At 45.9% G+C, this 23,175-nt stretch overlaps 1 protein-coding gene across 1 annotated transcript in view; it reads left to right on the forward strand.

Moving 5' to 3' along the window:
• Nucleotides 1–13,137, forward strand: part of PPCDC (phosphopantothenoylcysteine decarboxylase) — a 57,924-nt gene extending 44,787 nt beyond the window's left edge. Inside the window, exon 6 of the mRNA XM_075342689.1 lies at nucleotides 12,833–13,137. Within this exon, the coding sequence (XP_075198804.1) occupies nucleotides 12,833–12,912 (80 nt within the window). The 3' untranslated portion in view covers nucleotides 12,913–13,137. The remainder of the gene's footprint in view (nucleotides 1–12,832) is intronic.
• Nucleotides 13,138–23,175: the final 10,038 nt, after the last annotated feature.

A 23,175-nucleotide genomic window follows, 5' to 3' on the forward strand; every position in this document is an offset into this window, starting at 1 on the left:
GGGAGGTGATGTCAGGTCCAGAGAGGTAGATCTGCGTATCATCAGCATAGAGATGATACTGAAAGCCATGGGACTCTATGAGCTGTCCCAGGCCGAAGGTGTAAATGGAGAACAGCAGGGGTCCAAGAAATTAACCTTGGGGTCCCCGACACGCAACAGATATGGGGCGAGATGAGGAAGTGGTGTGAGAGTGGGAGACGTTGAAAGTTCAGTTGGATAAGTATGAGGAGATCCAAGATAGCGCCAAGTCTGTGATGCCCAGAGATGAGAGAATTTGTAATAGAAGGGAGTGGTCTACTGTGTCAAAGGCAGAGGACAGGTCCGGGAGGAGGAGGACAGAGTAGTGTCGCTTGGCTTTTGCGGTTAGTAGGTCGTTAGTGACTTTGGTCAGGGCAGTTTCAGTGGAATGATGGGGTCGGAAGCCAGATTGTAACCGGTCAAAGAGAGAGCAGGAAGAGAGGTGTGAGGACAGTTCAAGATGGACATGCTGTTCCAGTAGTTTTGAGGCATAGTGGAGAAGTGATATGGGGCGATAGTTTGACACAGAGGAAGGGTCAAGGGAGGGCTTTTTGAGGATGGGTGTGATTGAGGCATGTTTAAAGCATTAAGGGAATACATCAGTTGTTAGTGATAGGTTTTAGAGATGGGTTAGGGTTGGGAGGAGGACTGTGGTGAGATTGGGGATGAGGTGGGATATGAGTGGATTAAGCAGGCAGGTTGTGAGATGTGATCTTGAGAGTAGAGTGGAAAGATGATCTTCTGTCATGGTGGAGAAGCTGGATTTGAAGGAAGAAGGCTGAGTAGTTGTGAGGAGTGGCTGTGGTGATTGTGGGCCAAAGCTTGCTCTGATGTTGTCAATCTTCTGCTTGAAGAAAGAGGCAAGGTCTTCAGATGAGAGGAGACAGAGGTGGTGCTGGGGGACGGAGGAGAGAGTTGAAACTGTTGAATAGCTGTTTTGGGTTGTGGGATAGAGAGGATATGAGGGATGAGACGTAGGTTTGTTTTGCAGCATTGAGTCCAGACTTGAAAGTAGTGAGAGCTTGTTTGTATGTAAAGAAGTGTTCAGTGAAAGAAACCTCTTCCATCTGCGCTCAGCAATTCTGGAAGCCCGTCTCAATTCTTTAGTCTGACTCGTGTGCCAGGGTTGCCTGTTGATTGTGTGGGTTTTGGTGTGTGTGAGGGGGGCAGCTGATTCGAGAGCTGCAGAGATGGTGGTGTTGTATAAAGTGGCAGCAGCATCTGCATTGTTTGAAGAAGCAATGACTGCAAGAGGGAAAAGAGACTGAGAAAGTGAGTGTAAGTCAAGGTGATTGAGATTTCTGCGGGGGTGTGAAAGTTTGTGGAGGGGGGTTGTGTACTTGGAGAAGAGAGGGAACAGAATGTGAGTAGGTTGTGGTCAGACAGGGGGAGAGGCGCGTTAGAGAGGTTAGACAGTGAACAGAGGCGAGTGAAGATGAGGTCCAGCATGTGGCCATCTTTGTGAGTAGCTGCAGAGGACCATTGAGTGAGGCCGAAGGAGGAAGCGAGTGTTAGAGGTTTCACCCCTTAACGACCCATGACGTACCCAGTACGTCATGGCGAAATCGCGGTCCCGGAGCCCCGGGGAGTCCAATTTCTTTGATTAAACGGTAGATTCGGGAAGGAGGGGACCTCTGCCTGACCTCAGGAGGGGTGGTGCCTCCTCCCCGAACCTACAGAGGCTGTGATTGGCTGACAAACGCCGCTCAGCCAATTACAGTCACTGTAATGTTCCAGCCATTGAAAATGGCTGGAACATTTAAATCCAGCCCTGATCAGTGCTGCTGTAGCACTGGCCATTGGCTGGAGCTGGGTGATCGGTGCTTCACCCGCCCCCAGCTCTGATTGATTGGAGAGACCGGTCTTGTGACCGCTCTCTCCAATCAATGTGGATCTGCGGCCTGTGACCGTCCCTGGAAGCCGAGGAGAGCGGTCTCTGCGGGTGCCCATCGGTAAGTTGCCGTCCGCCCCTGTCCCCGATCGTCCGCCCCTGTCCCCCCCCTGTCCCCGATCGCCCTGCCAGCCCCACCGCTGTCTCCGATCGCCCCCGCCGCTGTCTCCGATCGCCCCGCCCGCCACCGCCGCTGTCTCCGATACCCCCGCCCGCCACCGCCAGCCCCGCCGCGGCTCCGATCGCCCCGCCGCTGCTCCCGATCCACCGCTGTCCCCGCCGCCACGCTCCCGATCCACCGCTGTCCCCGCCGCCACGCTCGCCACTGTCCCCGCCGCTGCTCCGGATCCACCGCTGTCCCCGCCGCCACGCTCGCCACTGTCCCCACTGCTGCTCCGGATCCACCGCTGTCCCCGCCGCCACGCTCGCCACTGTCCCCACCGCTGCTCCGGATCCACCGCTGTCCCCGTCACCACGCTCGCCACTGTCCCCACCGCCGCTCCCGATCCACCGCTGTCCCCGCCGCTGCTCCGGATCCACCACTGTCCCCGTCGCCACGCTCGCCACTGTCCCCGCCGCTGCTCCGGATCCACCGCTGTCCCCGCCGCCACGCTCGCCACTGTCCCCGCCGCCGCTCCCGATCCACCGCTGTCCCCGCCGCCACGCTCGCCACTGTCCCCGCCGCCGTCGCACCCATTTTTTTCAGCCGCTGCTGCCCCCGAATTGGCCCCCACTATTCCCGATCGGCGGCCGCCGCCTCCTTCATCGGCTGCCCCTTCTCCATCGCCACTACACCTCCTATCCCTCCATGTGCTGCAAGCCACCCTCCCCCCACATGTGGGGGGCGGGTGGCTTGCAGCACATGTGGGGGGCGGGTGGCTTGCAGCACATGTGGGGGGAGGGTGGCTTGCAGCACATGTGCTGCAAGCCACCCTCCCCCACATGTGCTGCAAGCCACCCTCCCCCCACATGTACTGCTGCAAGCCACCCTCCCCCCACATGTGCTGCTGCAAGCCACCCTCCCCCCACATGTGCTGCAAGCCACCCTCCCCCCGGGGCCCACCCTCCTCCATGTGCCATCTCTCTCTCCCATCAGACTCTGCCCCCCTCCCCGATCTGCTGCCTGCTCTCTCCCATCCTCTTCATCTACTGCCCCCTCTCACCCTCCTCAATCTGTTGCCTCCTTCATCTGCTGCCTCTTCTGTCTGCTGTGATCCTGCTGCCTAGATCCATCCTGTAAGGTAGGTATCCCCATCTCACCTCCCTCCCCCCATCCTCCGCCGCTCCTCCATCCGCTGCGCCATTTCCCATCATCCATCCGCTGCGCCCTTTCCCATCCTCTGCCGCTCCTCCATCCGCTGCGCCCTTTCCCATCTTCCATCCGCTGCGCCCTTTCTCATCTGCCGCCCCGCCCTCTCGCATCACATTATCCAGCGCAGTTGCTCGCTTCCAGACTGCAGTGGATGATGCGATGCGAGACTCGTGCATTGCTCTCACGTTTGGCACTGGTCTTAGTGGCAGGCGCTCTTTTTTTTTTTTTTTATTCATTTTTTTTTTTTTTTACTGATGTCTGTATTTTTTATTTCGCCAAACTAATTTTTTTGTATGGGGGGGGGGTCTAGTTTCCAAAATGGGGTCAATTGTGGGGGAGTTCCATTGTTTAGGCACTTCAGGGGGGTCTCCAAACGCAACATGGCGTCCGCTAATAATTCCAAACAATTTTGCTGTGAAATGGCGCTCCTTGCCTTCCGAGTCCTGCCGTGTGCCCAAACATTTGATTTCCACCACATATGGGGTATCTGCGTACTCAGGAGAAAATGCACAATACATTTTATGGTGCATTTTTTCCTGATACCCTTGTGATAAAAAAAGCTACCTGGTTGAAGCAACAGTTTTGTGGTAAAAAAATGTTTTTTCTTTTCACGGCTCAACGTTATAAACTTCTGTGAAGCCCCCAGGGGTTCAAAGTGCACATAAAACATCTAGAAAAAATAGTTGAGGGCTCTAGTTTCCAAAATGGGGTCACTTATGGGGGAGCTCCATTGTTTAGGCACCTCAGGGAGTCTTCAAACCCGTCATGGCATCCGCTAATGAGTGCAGCTAATTTTGCACTCAAAAATTCAAATGGCGCTCCTTGCCTTCCGAGTCCTGCCGTGTGCCCAAACATTTGATTTCCACCACATATGGGGTATCTGCGTACAAAGGAGAAAATGCACAATACATTTTATGGTGCATTTTTTCCTGATACCCTTGTGATAAAAAAAGCTACCTGGTTGAAGCAACAGTTTTGTGGTAAAAAAAAATTTTTTTCTTTTCACGGCTCAACGTTATAAACTTCTGTAAAGCCCCCAGGGGTTCAAAGTGCACATCAGACATCTAGAAAAAATATTTGAGGGCTCTAGTTTCCAAAATGGGGTCACTTATGGGGGAGCTCCATTGTTTAGGTACCTCAGGGAGTCTTCAAACCCGACATGGCGTCCGCTAATGAGTGCAGCTAATTTTGCACTCAAAAATTCAAATGGCGCTCCTTGCCTTCCGAGTCCTGCCGTGTGCCCAAACATTTGATTTCCACCACATATGGGGTATCTGCGTACTCAGGAGAAAATGCACGATACGTTTTATGATGCATTTTTCCTGATACCCTTGTGAAAATACTAATTTTTATGGCTAAAGTAACATTTTTGTGTTAAAAAAGTAACATTTTCATTTTTTCGTCTACATTGCTTTGGTTGCTGTGAAGCTCCTAAAGGGTTAATAAACTTCTTGGATGTGCTTTTGAGCAGAGTGAGGGGTACAGATTTTAGAATGGGGTCACTTTTGGGTATTTTCTGTCGCCTAGGTTTCTCAAATCACTCCAAATGTGATGTGGTACGTAAAAATTTTTTTTTGTAAATTTTGTTGGAAAAATGAGAAATTGCTGATGAACTTTGAACCCTTCTAACTTCCTAACGGAAATTTTTTTTTTTCAAAAATTGCGCTGGTGTAAAGCAGACAAGTGGGAAATGTTATTTAGTAACTATTTTGTGTGACATATCTTTTAGATTTATGGGCATAAAATTTCAAATTTTGAAAATTGCAAAATTTTCGCCAAATTTCCGAAATTTTCACAAATAAACGCAAAACATATTGGCCTAAATTTACCACTGACATGAAGTACAATATGTCACGAAAAAACAATCTCAGAATCGCCAGGATCCGTTGAAGTGTTCCAGAGTTATAACCTGTCAAAGTCACACTGGTCAAAATTGCAAAAAATGGCCGGGTCTTTAAGGTGAAAACAGGCTGGGGGCTGAAGGGGTTAAAGACATGAGAGAGAAGTGTCAATGGGAATGTTAAAGTCACCCATGATGATGGTGGGGATGTCGGTGGAAAGGAAATGTAGTAGCCAGGTGGTGAAATGGTCAAAAAAGGCAGTGGCTGGCTCTGGAGGGCTGTAAATGACAGCCAGTTGGAGGTTGGAAGGGGAGAAGATTCGTATGGAGTGCACCTCAAAAGAGGGGAGAATAACTGAGGGTGGTAGTGAAATTGGTGTAAAGGAGCATTGGTCGGACAGAAGTAAACCAACTCCTCCACCATGCTTGTTACTGGGGCAGGGGGTGTGAGAGTTGGAGACCACCATAAGAAAGCGCAGCAGGAGAAACAGTGTCAGAGGGGGTGAGACAGGTTCCTGTGATGGCGAGGAAGTTTATTAGTAATGAAAAGATCATGGATGTAGGAAAGTTTATTGCACACAGAGCGAGCATTCCATAGAGCTCCTGTTAGTGGGACTGGGGGAGTGGGGCCTGGGTGAATGGGTATAAGGTTAGAAGGGTTTCGGAAATTAGTGTTAGAGTGTGGATGGCAGTTTGTTGTGACAATGGGAATGTGGTGAGGAGGGCTATGATTTGGGGAGATGTCCCCAGCAGTGAGGAGAAGCAGAGAGAGTGTTAGTAGATGGGAGCAGGAGAGGCCATGAGGTGGCCGTGTGTGTCTGGAGACACTGGGTATAAAGTGGAGGAACAGCTCTGAGGAGAGGGTGAGATGGGTGGGGAGGATGGCGGGAGAGATGAATAGCTCATTACTGGGTGTAGGGATTAGAGGGGAAAATAGAAAGTGAAGTATTATAGGGGTGAAAGTAAAAACACACACAAACATTGTTTACTTTGACTATGTATTCAGTTACCTTCCGGCCCAATTCTGGCCTAATTAATTTTCTGCACACTTATAGATCCACACCTAGTGATCCACATGCTGACGGTGTCTCGGCCGACAGTGTGGTGCAGATATATAGTGTTAGGAAGGCACTCAGGTGGATCACAGAAGGGAGGGGCTGGTGCTCTTTTTAATTACTTAAATCAAAGCTGAACCCAGCTGTTGGATAGCATAGGTAGAGATAACAGGGGGTCATAAAGAAAAGTGAGAATGGAGGTTCATGGAGTGGTCACTTACAGACATACCAATTGCACAGAAAGCAGGGTAGACAAGCTGGGTATTCAGCTGATCACAACCTTGCAGCGTGACGATTTATACCAGGATGCTTTAGTATGGTGTCTTGTAGCCTTAGTGGACAGATGCATTTTAAAGGGGTTTAATATTTAGCAAAATGTACATACCCATTATAGTGTATTGTGCGGTTTACATGTCTGTGTGTCTTGTCTGGTTTCAACAAAGCATTTACCCTTTAATGGCCATAATGTTTTAGTTCTAAATTGACAGAAACATTTCAGCAATGGTTTTTTTTTTAAGTCCTATTAGGAGCAATATGTACAAAATGTACTCCTTAGTTTATAAATTTGCATATTGACCCTAATATAAATCATTAAAGTTTGCCCATAATTTGATTTTTTTTAATATGTCTAGTCTTCATTACACGTCCTAAGTCCCACAGGCAACAGTGTGGGGTTTGAGTAGTTGGTGTGAGGGGGTCTCAGGATTCAGACTCCACCGATCTGCATTATGTGTAATGAAAGGTGGAGATATAAATAAAGAAAAAAAGTACACTTTATAATATACATGAGTGTATCAGGCTGAATGGCCGTGTAAGGCCTCTTTGAGACGGCTGGGATTCATCTCCATGTTCTTTCACGGATAGGTCTTGTATCCATCATAGAATATTGTGCTATTCACATACACGCCTTGTATTTTTGTTGCCCATGTGTCCTCAAAAATCACGGAGATGCATCCATTTTTTTTATTTGAATCACTACTCAAAATCACCCATCTTCAATCCCATCAGCGTCTTGTCTATTTTTAACATGGTAACGTATGGAAGAAACGTTATTATAGCGCCATTAATTCCATGGCGCTTTACATATGAAAAGGTGTATACTGTACATAAGAGGGACAAGTACAGTGCAATAATCATGAACAATACAAGACACAGATAGGTACAGGAGGAGAGAGGACCCTGCCCGCGATGGCTCACTACAAGACACCTTTTACACCTTTTTTTGAGATATGATAAAACACTGATGTTAAAACAGACACACTGACCAAACGCTGCTGAAAATCTGATCCAGCACAATGATAAAATCAGATCCAGCACTTCTTTTTTATCTATGAAAAAAATTCCAGATATCTGAATAAGGTCTAAAGCTTAGAATATTGCAAGATGGGAACTGTATATATTAGTACATCGGTAGGTGTAAGCCTGCCATAAACATTAGATAAATGTTATGTGACAGTTATACTTGTGGTGGTAGCCCATCACTCAGTCAAATAGGTACAAGGCACTGTCAAGGGTTAATTTTCATATAATTTATTCCAAAATAGTTTTAAACATGTGACGTTTCAGCCACTAGGTGGCCTTCATCAGACAACTGGTATCATCAACTGGCCAAAATTGGAGTGTCAAGGCAACTGTATCCACCACTATGCTGCATAGCGGTGGATACCGTTGCCTTGACACTCCAATTTTGGCCAATTTATGATTTATTTTGAAAAAAATTATATGAAAATTAACCCTTGAGAGTGCCTTGTACCTATTTGATTGACTTACGGTTTGGAAACCAACAAGGGCACCTCAATATTCCTCCATTATATTGGCTGTGGCTTATCCTTTTACAAGCCCATCACTCAGTGACATTTGTTGGGGCACATAATAATTGTGCTTATTGGAGGACAATGCGATTCATCCTTTGTTTCACCGGATACGAGGGGCTGCTGATAAGTCTTTGGCTTTGTGATCTTTTTTTGTTTCTATGGTAATGAATGTTATATCACAGGAAAGCCTTAAGTGTCTAATAGAATATATGTTTTCAAAATTTTGTGTTTGTTGCTTATGGCAACAGTGTTCTTCGCACGCAGGAAAACAAAATGGTGAAGTCTAATGCAGTGTTCACAGCAACGGAGAGCAGAGGAGTGATAAAATTCTTGTTTCTGCAAGGAAAGTCCGATTCGAATATTCATGGTGTTATGTTGCAGGCATTGGGGGATCAATGCCCTTCATATTCCACAGTTATGAACTGGGTTGCCAAATATAAGACAGGCCACTTGAGCACCAATGATGAGGAACGTCCTGGACAACAGACTGGTGGTTGTTGTGGAAATCGTCGATGCTGTGCACAACCTCATACTGCAGGATCGACGAATTTCAGTTAAAGCAATAGCAGACTGTGACGACATGGACACCCAATGCCTCTCATGGGTTAAAGTTTCTTAAAATTCAGCCAGACGTCATTTTTCTTCTGTGTGCTATCTCATGTTTGCTTAGCTATTGTTTCTTCAGACTCTTCCAGTAATCATTGTATTGTAGTTGTGTATTGCTAATGTGATTACCTTAGTAGCCATTATCTAGTCTGTGCATTCCAGACTACATGTATACCCTCAGTCTTTCTGTAGACATCATTTGGATGAACATTGTCCATGCAGCTTGAGATTCATCCAATGGGAGAGGCGATCTTGTCCAACCAATCGATGAGGACGCAGTGTATCCAAGTGGAAGGCTGTGGCTATAAAAGGGATTTCTGTAAGCCACCAGGTGGTTGTTGATGGATGCTGATGGATCCAGTCTAAGCTCTTAGGAGCTGACTAGAGGATCAGGATATCTTATGGCTTCAATCTAGGGACTCCGGTTCCGGTTGGAGACCATATCCACAGCCTAGGGATTTCGACTCCGGCTCCCAGGATTGTATCATCATACCAGGACTACCTAAGGAGGACACTCAGGTTGGGACAGTTCAGTCACCTGTTACAGATTTTGCAGACCTCAGACAGCTTCCTAAATCTGGCATTATTCCTTTCTCGGTGGGTGCCCGCCAAAAGCGGTGTGCTGCTGGATTGGAGTAAATAGCTCTGGAACCTCTGAGGCATGGACATTCTAAATTCCTGGTGAGCCAGCGGAAGGGTGAGACTCTGTTGCCTGTTACATTTGTGTTTTGCTGGTTATGTGCTATGTGCCGTTAATTGTTTGGGGATCCAATAAAGTCTAATTATTGTGATTCCCTCACCCTGTGTTGTCTGAGTAGTGTTACGCCCACGGTTAGGGAGGCCGGTGTTCAGTTGGGATGAGCCCTGAGCCACGCTGTCTTTCGAAAAGGCGGCGGGTTTTAGCGGACGAGCGCACTCACTGAGCCCCATGTCCCCACACATACATCATGGGGATTTCCCGTGAACGTATTTGTGTCATTATCCATGAACATTTAGACATGAGGAAGCTATCTGCAAAGCGGGTCTCAAAATGTTTGACAACAGATCAGAGAAGCATGCGAGTGAAAACTTCCCAGGCCATTTGTCAGCATTTCCGGACTGATAAGAACATCCTGGATCGACTGGTCACTATGGATGAGACCTGGATTTATTTGTATGACCCTGAAAACAAGCAGCAGTCAAAAGAGTGGAGGCTCAGTGGTTCTCCTCATCCAAAGAAGTTCAGGGTGCAAAAATCAGCCACTAAGGTGATGGCGTCTGTGTTCTGGGGTAAGGAGGGCGTACTGCTAGTGGACTACATTCAAAAGGGTTCCACCATCAATTCAAGGTATTCCATTGAACTTTTGGACTAATTGAAGGCATTTGTGAAGGCCAAAGGTGCAGCAAGATGTCAAAAGGAATCTTGTTCCTGCAAGACAACGCCTCCGCTCACACTGCACACTCGACCACGGCTAAACTGGCAGAGCTGGGCTTCCAGGTGGTTGACCACCCACCTTATTCACCAGATCTAGCTCCCTCTGACTATCATCTGTTTCCAAACCTGAAGAAACACCTCAAGGGTACCAAATATCAGACCATTTCTGATGCCATGGCGGCTACGGATGCCTGGTTTGAGGCACAACTGAAATCCTTCTCTTTGCTAGTCTTACAGAACCTGGAATACCGATGTAAGAAGTGTGTTGACATTAGTGGACAGTATGTGGAATAAATGTAAAGTTTCCTCATCTTATCTCGTTTCTTTCTGGGTAAAGCCAAAGACTTATCAGCAGCCCCTCATATATTCTGCTCTCACAGATGTCTGACACCTGCAAATACTGTTATTATTTTTGATTATGCATGTTTATGGGAAAGTTTAAGATGATTACTGTACAAGAGCATTTAATGACAACTATCTCCTGATGTGTATGGACAGGTATATGCACATAAATCCACATAATGGTTTATAAATAATTGTCTACTGTATTCCATGTACCATCTGTAGATTATAAATGTTAGGCAGGCTATACACATTAGATGGCTGTTGGCCAAACTATGGTATGTCCAATTGTTCAGCCGATAGCCATCGCTCATCCCAGTGCTTCTGTGTTCTCTATGAGAAAGCCAACAACTGTGACACGTCAGCCGCAGGTTTATCTGAGGGAGAGCCATGTAATCGGACATGCGCAATCAACACCACTCCAGACCATCACTTGTCCAGCAGTCCCATACACATTAAACCATTGGCCGATCCCATCAAATATCGGCAAGTGCAGCTGACATTTGAAGTGAAGGCAATGCCGTACTGTCACTATGATACTGATTATAGGCATGGAAAGATCAGATGCTTGGTTGATGAAACATCTTGAATCAAAGTTGCAGAAATGCACTGCACTTTGATTGACGTGCAATGGGGCGGACCTTTGTGGGTTGGGTCCTCTGTGTTAATTCCCCCTTCGGCATCCTCCTGGCTTGCCCCCTTTTCCTTATTTGAATATCGCTTTGCACCACCATTGCTGTTGTTGGTGGCGCATGCACATTGCCAAAAGAATTACAGTATGTCTTGTACGTGCACCGATGCCTCTTATAGTCTTCACCGCAGGGTCTTCAATAAAATGGCACTGGAGATCGCAGTATGCACATGTGCAGACTCCGGCGCAATTTTAAGACATAATTCCTGTGGCAATGCACACGCGCCGCTAATGCTCTTAAGTTTGAGTCAGGTTCAGTGTACCTCCAGCCTAATGTGCGTTTCGCCCTGATTTCCAGGGGACGCACATCCTCTTAAGATACAGTACAGACCAAACGTTTGGACACACCTTCACATTCAAACAGTTTTCTTTATTTTCATGACTCTAAAAATTGTAGATTCACATTGAAGACATCAAAACTATGAATGAAAACATGTGGAATGAAATACTTAATGAAAAAGTGTGAAACAACTGAAAATATGTCTTATATTCTAGGTTCTTCAAAATAGCCACCTTTTGCTTTGATTACTGCTTTGCACACTCTTGGCATTCTCTTGATGAGCTTCAAGAGGTAGTCACCGGAAATGGTTTTCCAACAGTCTTGAAGGAGTTCCCAGAAATGCTTAGCACTTGTTGGCCCTTTTGCCTTCACTCTGCGGTCCAGCTCACCCCAAACCATCTCGATTGGGTTCAGGTCTGGAGACTGTGGAGACCAGGTCATCTGGTGTAGCATCCCATCACTCTCCTTCTTAGTCAAATAGCCCTTACACAGCCTGGAGGTGTGTTTGGGGTTATTGTCCTGTTGAAAAATAAATGATGGTCCAGCTAAACACAAACCGGATGGAATAGCATGCCGCTGCAAGATGCAGTGGTAGCCATGCTGGTTTAGTATGCCTACAATTTTGAATAAATCCCCAACAGTGTCACCAGCAAAGCACCCCCACACCATCACACCTCCTCCTCCATGCTTCACGGTGGGAACCAGGCATGTAGAGTCGATCCGTTCACCCTTTTCTACAAAGACACGATGGTTGGATCCAAAAATCTCAAAATTGGACTCCTCAGACCAAAGCACAGATTTCCACTGGGCTAATGTCCATTCCTTGTGTTCTTTAGCCCAAACAAGTCTCTTCTGCTTGTTGCCTGTACTTAGCAGTGGTTTCCTAGCAGCTATTTTACCATGAAGGCCTGCTGCACAAAGTCTCCTCTTAATAGTTGTTCTAGAGATGAGAAGGTGTGTCCAAATGTTTGGTCTGTACTGTACTTAAAAACACAATGAAAAAGATGCAAGTAACCCAATTTACATAAAAGGTGCAGAAATGCTGCAGAAAAACTGAAGCAAAGAAAATCACCAAATAATTATCTTAGGAACGTAATCTTACAATTCCATTAATCACCTTTATTTTGATGTTTATGGGTTGTCCATGTATTTGGCTTAAAAATTAGATTTTTGTGGTCACTGCTCATAGATGACAAAAAAGACAGCTGCATGAATGTAAGAGGATAGACATGCATTACCGCTATATGGTCTACAAGGTATCCCTTGATGTGGCTACTGGGCACATATGAAAATGGCCATTTTTGTGAGCTAAATATCTAATTTTTTTTCCTAGATTTCCTTTATCAGTAATGCATATCTATACTCTTTCATTCATAGTTTTCATACTGTGTTTTTTGTTGTTTTTTTTGTCATTTTGTATCATGTTCAGTTATGCACCTGTTCACATTGCAATTTTGGGAGTGCCGTCAGTCTTTTTTTGTCTAGATTACTGCTCATAGATGAACACAGGTTTTATTGTGTCCTTTATTTCATCTGTTTTAGTTATTCTATTTCTTTTGATCCCTACAGGACTCGGAGCAATGGCGGAAGTCAGCACTATCCTTGAGAAGGTGAGGGAGGTTCTGTCCAAGGACCCGCCTCATCAGTGATGGCACAATCATGGCTTATGTCTACAGTTGTATCACAGCCTTTCTAACAATAGGAAGGAGTTAATAATGTTAGAAATAGTGTATGTGTAAGTGAAATGATAGCAATGACCTAATGCTCAAGTAAACACGGAGGGGGGGGGATAGCTTGTAGGCTCGGAGCCAGCCTCGGGCTAGAACTGTATTATAAAGATTTAATGAATAAATAATAAAGACAAGTCTGAAGGAGTTATTGTTCATTGTTCTTTGTGAGGGAGCTTACACCAAGTGAGTAAACAAATATTAAAATCAAGTCAAATTATAAATATGCCATTAAAATAAATCGTCCCACAAAACCAGTTTTGGCTCTTACAATGCAGATATGCAAACATCTAAAAGTTGTTGCTTCCTGAAGACCCAAAGTGGGGATGTGCTCTATAAAAGTGCTCTGGTATTGGTATTCATCATGTCATCTACTAGAGAGTTAAATGGTCAAGATCAGACTTAACACCCACTGCTGATGGTGCGGGTACAGCTCCTGTGCCCGCAATGGTAATGCATACATGGACTGGAATTGCTGACTATTATTATTATTTATTTTTTTTTTATTATATGGATTTTCATATTGAAAGTGCACAGCGGGACAGTAACAAAAAAGTAGATAAGATTTGAATAAATCTCATCCAAATGCTGTGGAAATATTCAGCGCAGAAAGCGACCTGTGATGCAGGGTTTTTTCTAGTATCTGTAAAATTGATATATTCTTGTGCCATAAATTCCACAGCGCTTTACAGATGTAATCATCCCTGACCCTATTGGAGCTCCCAAAAATGTTACTTTCCGCTTCAAATTGGTTGCCGGTTTTTAGTGGATTTCCCCACCGATTTCAATGAGTTAAGGCCCTGTCACACACAGAGATAAATCTGCGGCAAATCTGTGTTTGCAGTGAAATTGTGGACAATCAGTGCCAGGTTTGTGGCTGTGTACAAATGGAACAATATGTCCATGATTTCACTGCACCACAGATCTGCCAAAGATTTATCTCTGTGTGTGACGGGGCCTTTAGTCATAATCTGCAAAAAAAAACGCACCAAAAATGTATTAATTATATATTTTGCTGCCGATTAAGTTCCACAGCAAGTCCATCTAGTATAAAATAAAAAAAAATAACAATTTGTGTGTTAAGGCTACTTTACACGCTGCAATATTGGTACTGATATCGCTAGCGTGGGTACCCGCCCCCATCTGTTGTGCGACACGGGCAAATCGCTGCCTGTGCCGCACAACATTGCCCAGACCTGTCACACATACTTACCTGCCCGGCGACGTCGCTGTGACCGGCGAACCACCTCCTTTCTAAGGGGGCGGTTCGTTCAGCGTCACAGCGACGTCACAGCTTCGTCACTGAACCGCCGCCCAATAGAAGCGGAGGGGCGGAGATGAGCGGGACGAACATCCCGCCCACCTCCTTCCTTCCGCATAGCGGCCGGGAGGCAGGTAAGGAGAGCTTCCTCATTCCTGCGGTGTCACACGGAGCGATGTTTGCTGCCGCAGGAACGATGGAACAACTTCGTTACTGCTGCAGTAACGATTTTTGAGAATGGACCACCATGTCACCGATGAGCGATTTTGCACGTTTTTGCAACGATGCAAAATCGCTCATAGGTGTCACACGCAACGGCATCGCTAATGCGGCCGGATGTGCGTCACCAATTCCGTGACCCCAACGAGTTCGCATTAGCGATGTCGTAGCGTGTAAAGCCACCTTTAGTCATATTTTATACATCCCCGACAAGGGAGGGTGTCCTATTGGAAAGGGGTGTGTGGTTTGATATAAAATGGCATGGTCTGATTTGCTATCCTGTGTGCCAAATTGGCATAGCGTATTTTTCGGACTATAAGACGCACTTTTTTCCACCAAATGTTGGGGGAAAGTTGGGGGTGCGTCTTATGGTCTGAATATAGGGCTGCGGCCGGGAATGAGGGTGCTGCGGTGGAGCTGGCCATCGGGGGCACGAGCAGGCAGTAGCAGCGCCTGCCGTGACCACGTGGGCCCGCTCATTACATATGCACGCCTATCATCTCTCAGCGCTGAAGCCGGCGCTGACAGGTGGGCGGGATGATGGGCAGTAGTGCGCGCATAATTAACAGCCGGCCGTGATCACTCCTGGCAACTACAGCCTGGAGTGATCATGTGCGGCTGTATTCACTGCCCCCCGCATATCATCATCAGCGCGGGGGGCAGAGAATAAGTACAGTACACTCACCGGCCACTTCCGTGCAGCACCGCGATCTCCACCAGTCTGCTGGTCAGCTGATCTGTGTAGAGAGCGGTGAGCACAGCGATGACGTCATCGCTGTGCACGCCGCTAGTCTCCACGCAAGTCAGCTGACCGGCAGACTGGAGGAGATCGCGATGCTGCAGGGAAGTGACCGGTGACGGCTCCACACAGATCAGCGGCGCTGCTGCCGCCACAGACAGGAGGAGGAGCAATGCTTCATGGAGCAAGGAAAGGTGAGTATAAACGTTTGTTTTTGTGTGATACAGTGTGGCAGTATATAGCAGGATGAGGGTATATAGCAGGATGGGGCCATATAGCAGCATGGCAGTATGTAGCAGGATGGGGGTATATAGTAGGATGAGGGCAAATTCCAGGATGGCAGTATATAGCAGGATGGGGGTATATAGCAGGAGGAGGGCATATACCAGGATGGGGTACCTTAGCAGAGAATTTGGGGATAATTACCCCCATAACAGTGTCAGCAGCAGATCCTCGCCCCATAACAGTGTGTCATGACCACATTTTTTGCTTACAATTTTATTTTCCTATTTTCCTTCTCTAAAACCAGGGTGCGTCTTCTGGTTCGGTGCTTCTTATAGTTCGAAAAATACGGTAACTTAAAGGACTTGAGTAAGTCAATTAATAGGTTTTGTAAACATAGACCACATAGTCTAAAAATTCTCTAAATATATCAAACCGCATGAGCCATTTTGATAATGTCAGTGCATTTTAGGACTGTCTGGTATAAGTTTGCACTGACTAAAACGTAGACAGTTTTAGTAAATTAGCTCCATTGTCATCAGTCTTTTTTTTTTTTTTAAATACTAAAGCGGTCATTTACACGCTACAATAAATCTAACAATGTGTCGGCGGGGTCACGTCGTAAGTGACGCACATCCGGCATTGTTAGTGTTGTAGCGTGTGAAACCTACGTGCGATTGCGATTGTGTGAAAACACGTTGATCGCATACACGTCGTTCAAATTCCAAAAATTTAACGTCCGGTTGTTCAATGTTCCCGAGGCAGCACATATCGCAGTGTGTGACACCCCGGGAATGATGAACACAGCTTACCTACGGCCCGCCTGCAATGCGGAAGGAAGGAGGTGGGCGGGATGTTTACGTCCCACTCATTTCCGCCCCTCCGCTTCTATTGGCCGGCTGCCGTGTGACGTCGCTGTGATGCTGAACGTCCATCCCACTACAGGAAGATGATGTTCGCCGCCCACAGCGAGGTTGTATGGACGGGTAAGTACGTGTGACGGGATTTAATCTTTTGTGCGACACGGGCAACAAATTGAACGTGCCGCAAATACGATCGGGGCATGGGCGATCGCATACGAGATCGCATGTGTAATTGTAATGTGTAAAGCAGGTTTTACTCCTATGGTGCTCCCGTGAAAGTCTGCTTCTCTGGCAATTTTTGTATATCTGCCATCTGCTATGAGATCTGGTAATAATCATTGACTGCAGGGGTCGCTTATTACAAGACACCATTACTGGAGACTTAGTTAACAGAGACTAGTAGCATGGTGGCATAAGAATGTGGTGAAAAAGTCCCGGCCTTATATCCTTAAAGAGGACCAACCACTAGGATTTTCATATATAAACTAAAGTCAGTACTATACTGGTGCTATCATGCTGATTCTATACAGACCTTTAATTGTGACATTGGATGTATACTTTCTGAAATACAGGCGAGTAAAGTTTGTGAAATGCACTGTTATTTGATAAGGGCAGCGGAATATCTAATAGGTGGGTCAGGTTTTGCTAGTTATTCCTACCCATTTCTGCTGCCTGTCCTCCCTCCCGCCTTCCTCCCCCTGTAATAACAGAGACAGGGGAAGGAAGGACAGGCAGATAGACATGGGCGGGAATAACTATCAAAATCCGACCCACTTATTACATATTCCATTGCACGTGTGATCAAATAACAGTGCATTTCACAAACTTTACTTGCCTATATATAAGAAAGTATACATCTGATCTCACAACTAAAGGTACAGTGCTGGCCAAAAGTATTGGCACCCCTGCAATTCTGTCATATAATACTCAGTTTCTTCTTGAAAATGATTACAATCACAAATTCTTTGGTTTTATTATCTTCATTTATTTGGCTTGCAATGAAAAAACACAAAAGAGAATAAAACAAAAATCAAATCATTGATCATTTCACACAAAACTCCAAAAATGGGCCAGACAGAAGTATTGGTACCCTTAGCCTAATACTTGGTTGCATAACCTTTAGCCAAAATAACTGTGAACAACCGCTTCCGGTAACCATCAATGAGTTTCTTACAATGCTCTGCTGGAATTTTAGACCATTCTTCTTTGGCAAACTGCTCCAGGTCCCTGAGATTTGAAGGGTGCCTTCTCCAAACTGCCATTTTGAGATCTCTCCACAGGTGTTCTATGGGATTCAGGTCTGGACTCATTGCTGGCCACTTTAGTAGCCAGTGCTTTCTATCAAACTATTTTCTAGTGCTTTTTGAAGTGTGTTTTGGGTCATTGTCCTGCTGGAAGACCCATGACCTCTGAGGGAGACCCAGCTTTCTCACACTGGGCCCTACATTATACTGCAAAATTTGTTGGTAGTCTTCAGACTTCATAATGCCATGCACACGGTCAAGCAGTCCAGTGCCAGAGGCAGCAAAGCAACCCCAAAACATCAGGGAACCTCCGCCATGTTTGACTGTAGGGACCGTGTTCTCTTCTTTGAATGCCTCTTTTTTTTTTTTCCTGTAAACTCTGTTGATGGCTTTTCCCAAAAAGCTCTACTTTTGTCTCATCTGACCAGAGAACATTCTTCCAAAACATTTTAGGCTTTCTCAGGTAAGTTTTGGCAAACTCCAGCCTGGCTTCTTTATGTCTTGGGGTAAGAAGTGGGGTCTTCCTGGGTATCCTACCATACAGTCCCTTTTCATTCAGACGCCGACGGATAATACAGGTTGACACTGTTGTACCCTCGGACTGCAGGGCAGCTTGAACTTGTTTGGATGTTAGTCGAGGTTCTTTATCCACCATTCGCACAATCTTGCGTTGATATCTCTTGTCAATTTTTCTTTTCCTTCCACATCTAGGGAGGTTAGCCACAGTGCCATGGGCTTTAAACTTCTTGATGACACTGCGCACCGTAGACACAGGAATTTTCAGGTCTTTGGAGATGGACTTGTAGCCTTGAGATTGCTCATGCTTCCTCACAATTTGGATTCTCCAGTCCTCAGACAGTTCTTTGGTCTTCTTTCTTTTCTCCATGCTCAATGTGGTACACACAAGGACACAGGACAGAGGTGGAGTCAACTTTAATCCATGTCAACTGGCTGCAAGTGTGATTTAGTTATTGCCAACACCTGTTAGGTGCCACAGGTAAGTTACAGGTGCTGTTAATTACACAAATTAAAGAAGCATCACATGATTTTTCAAACAGTGCCAATACTTTTCTCCACCCCCTTTTTTATGTTTGGTGTGGAATTATATCCAATTTGGCTTTGACATTTTTTATTTTTTTTCATTGAAGACAAATTAAATGAAGATAATACCAAAGAATTTGTGATTGCAATCATTTTCAAGAATAAACTGAGTATTATCTGACAGAATTGCAGGGGTATCAATACTTTTGGCCAGCACTGTATGTATAGAATCAGTATAATAGCACCAGTATAGCACTGGCTTTATTTTGTATATGAAAATCCCGGTGGTTGGTTCTATTAACTAGCCAGTTGTATAATAATGTGTGGCGCTGAAAATACCCACTCCCCATTCTAAAAGTACATCACTGTGCAACACGAAAGGATCTCCTATACTACCCAAACTTTACATAGGAGTACACAGACATTTGTGCTACTATAGCTAACACGGTGGGAAACTGGCAAGTAATTTCATAGTGCAACAGTTTTGTAAAACGGTTTAATCCCTATTAACTGCTGTTAGAGGTAGATGATGGATGAATAACACCGCCATCATGTGTTAGGGATAGTGCGGACTCTACTTTGCTGAATACAGTCATGGCCAAAAGTTTTGAAAATGACACCAAAATTATATTTTCACATGATCTGTTGCCCTCTGGTTTTTAATTGTGTTTGTCTGATGTTTACATCACATACAGAAATATAATTGCAATCATATTATGAGTACCAAAAGGTTATATTGACAGTTAGAATGAGTTAATGCAGCAAGTCAATATTTGCAATGTTAACCCTTCTTCTTCAGGACCTCTGCAATTCTCCCTGGCATGCTCTTAATCAACTTCTGGATCAAATCCTGACTGATAGCTGTCCATTCTTGCATAAGCAATGCTTGCATTTTGCCAGAATTAGTTGTTTTTTGTTTGTCCACCCGTCTCTTGATGATTGCCTACAAGTTCTCAATGGGATTAAGATCTGGGGAGTTTCCAGGCCATGGACCCAAAATCTCTATGTTTTGTTCCATGAGTCATTTAGTGATCACCTTTGCTTTATGGCAAGGTGCTCCATCTTGCTGGAAAAGGCATTGTTGGGCGCCAAACTGCTCTTGGACAGTTGGGAGAAGTTGCTCTTGGAGGACATTCTGGTACCATTCTTTATTCATGGCTGTGTTTTTAGGCAAGACTCTGAGTGAGCCGATTCCCTTGGCTGAGAAGCAACCCCACACATGAATCGTTTCAGGATGCTTAACAGTTGGCATGAGACAAGACTGGTGGTAGCGCTCACCTCTTCTTCTCCTAATAAGCTGTTTTCCAGATGTCCCAAACAATCAAAAAGGGGATTCATCTGAGAAAATGACTTTACCCCAGTCCTCAGCAGTCCACTCCCTGTACCTTTTGCAGAATATCAGTCGGTCCCAGATGTTTTTTTCTGGAGAGAAATGGCTTCTTTGCTGCCCTCCTTGAAACCAGGCCTTGCTCAAGCAGTCTCCGCCTCACAGTGCGTGCAGAAGCACTCACACCAGCCTGCTGTCATTGCTGAGCTAGCTCGCCACTGCTGGTAGTTCGATCCCGCAGCTGAAACAGTTTTAAGATACGGTCCTGGCGTTTGCTGGTCCTTCTTGGGCACCCTGGAGCCTTTTTGGCAACAATGGAAGCTCTCTCCTTGAAGTTCTTGATAATGCGATAGATTGTTGACTGAGGTGCAATCTTTGTAGCTGCGATACTTTTCCCTGTTAGGCCATTTTTGTACAAAGCAATGATGGCTTCATGTGTTTCTTTAGAGATAACCATGGTTAACTGAAGAGAAACAATGATACCAAGCACCAGCCTCCTTTTAAAGTGTCCAGTGGTGTCATTCTTACTTAATCATGACTGATCGCCAGCCCTGTCCTCATCAACACCCACACCTGTGTTAATGGAACAATCACTAAAACAATGTTAGCTGATCCTTTTAAGGCAGGAATGCAATGATTTTGAAATGTGTTTCGGGGGTTAAAGTTCATTTTCTTAGCCAATGTTGACTTTGCAAGTAATTGCTGTTAAGCTGATCACTCTTTGACATTCTGGAGTATATGCAAATTTTCATTAGAAAAACTTAAGCAGTAGACTTTTTAAAAATTAATATTTGTAGCATTCTCAAAACTTTTGGCCATGACTGTACACCTGGTCAAAATGAGTGCTGCACATGTACTTGTTAAAGGATTAAACATGAACTCTAACTTTTGAATGATTGTCCATCACCAGTAGGTCAGTTTTTCTATTAGAGGGTTTTGATAAATTACACATTAGAAAAGTTGGCCAAACCTAAACATTTTAGCAACGCTAGTTGACCATATATTGTGTATGTGGAACTCACAATTATTCTGCAACAGATAATGCTAGAGAAGAGAGAGATTTGGCATGTTGAATTTCAAAGGCCAGTCTATTTGTTCTTTGTGGAGTTAAGCTGCCGCCAGAAAAGACTGACAGTGGCTCTGAGAGAACTCTGGAGCCCTCGACTACATGCTCTGGTGCATGGGGGGTGTGGAGGGATAGCTGGCAACCAAATGATTGTTCTGCCAACATCTATGTAAAGTGTATGGGTGACTTAAAGTAAATTACAGATGAAACTGAAATTGATGATTGACATATTTTTGGGTCCATGGACTACATGTATGATGCCATCAGAAGCTGCATGTGCAGCCACTGTATGTATCCAGCAGAGACTTTACCTGCTTCCATTTGTTTTATGACTCTCTTTCACAGCCAGTAAGTTACTATTTCATTGCATTAGCTCACTATGTGTTCAACAGCTCTGCTCCCTGCATTAGTACTGTGGTTTTATTGCCATATAAACCCACACAGAAGGTGTCTGCTATCCTTTATCACAGTGACAGTTCAGTCATCCAATGTTTGGCAGGGGCGTGCTAAGCAGTCAGTATGGTGATGGACAGTTCAGCCATCAAATCGGAGGCTGGGGTGTATTGAGCTGTCAGGGTTGAATGACAGTCCAGCTGCCCAATTTGGACCAGGGCATGCTTAGTTTTCTTCGTGTCTTCTGTTCAGATTGATTACCTGCCTAGTTAGCTGGCTCTCTGCCTCAATTACTGCCAGTTGTTGCTTTAGCTCTGTGGTGTCTGTGTGGATTGTGTTCCTGTGCTTAAGGGGGCTTTACACGCTACGACATCGCTAATGCGAAGTCGTTGGTGTCACGGAATTGGTGACGCACATCCGGCCGCATTAGCGATGCCGTTGCATGCGACACCTATGAGCGATTTTGCATCGTCGCAAAAACGTGCAAAATCGCTCATCGGTGACATGGGGGTCCATTCTCAAATATCGTTACTGCAGCAGTAACGAAGTTGCTCCTCATTCCTGCGGCAGCACACATCACTCCGTGGAACGAGGAAGCTCTCCTTACCTGCCTCCCGGCCGCTATGCGGAAGGAAGGAGGTGGGCGGGATGTTACGTCCCGCTCATCTCCGCCCCTCCGCTTCTATTGGGCGGCGGTTCAGTGACGCAGCTGTGACGTCGCTGTGACGCTGAACGAACCGCCCCCTTAGAAAGGAGGCGGTTCGCCGGTCACAGCGACGTCGCCGGGCAGTTAAGTACGTATGACGGGTCTGGGCGATGTTGTGCGGCATGGGCAGCGATTTGCCCGTGTCGCACAACAGATGGGGGTGGGTACCCACGCTAGCGATATCGGTACCAATATCGCAGCGTGTAAAGCCCGCTTAAGTCACAGATTTATTGTTCTCGAACCGTTGACCTTGCTTCTGGCATCCCTTTGCCTACCACCTTTCTCTTGATCTCCTACCTTTCTGGAATTTTGACCTCGGACTGTGACCTGACTTCTCCTTTGTCTAAAGGCCCCTTTACACACTGCAACATCGCTAGCGATATCGCTGTAACGTCACCTATTTTGTGACGTAATAGCGACCTCCCCAGCGACATTGCAGTGTGTGACATGCATCAGCGACCTGGCCCCCGCTGTGAGGTTGCTGATCGCTACAAATCTTTCAGGACCAGTTTTTGGTCCTTTGTTTCCCGCTACGCAGCATGCATCGGTGTGTTTGACACCGTTACAACGACATCGTTAGCGACTTAGAACCCAGCGTGCTATAGCGTCCCCTGCTGTGTGAGACGTCCCCAACGACCACCGAGGTCGTTCTGCAGGTCTGTATCGCTGCTCCGTCGTTGGCGAGATCTGCCTGTTTGACAGCTCACCATCGACTTTCCAGCGATCCCGGCCAGGTCGGGATCGCTGGTGGGATCGCTAGAAAGTCTCAGTGTGTAAAGGGGCCTTTACCCTTTGTTTATGACGAGCCCTTTTGGTATGTGACACCAGACCTCTTGATTACCCAGCCTCATAGCTATCCTGTGAGTAGTGACAAGTGTTACAGGAGGCTGGTGCAAAACAAAAAGCTGCACTCTATATTGTTGTTTATCGGTGATGTACGTTATGGGGGCTCAGACAAGTAATTTGAAGGGAACTTGTCAGTACATTTATACTGTCCTGTTTGTGGACAGCTTGTTTGGAATAGGGCTCTGATTACACTAAATTCTGCAAGTACCGTAGTTTGGAGAAATGGCCACTGGATGGCTCTCCCCTGGCTTCTTCCCA

Source organism: Anomaloglossus baeobatrachus, chromosome 4, assembly GCF_048569485.1.
Source record: "Anomaloglossus baeobatrachus isolate aAnoBae1 chromosome 4, aAnoBae1.hap1, whole genome shotgun sequence".
Classification (NCBI taxonomy): domain Eukaryota; kingdom Metazoa; phylum Chordata; class Amphibia; order Anura; family Aromobatidae; genus Anomaloglossus; species Anomaloglossus baeobatrachus.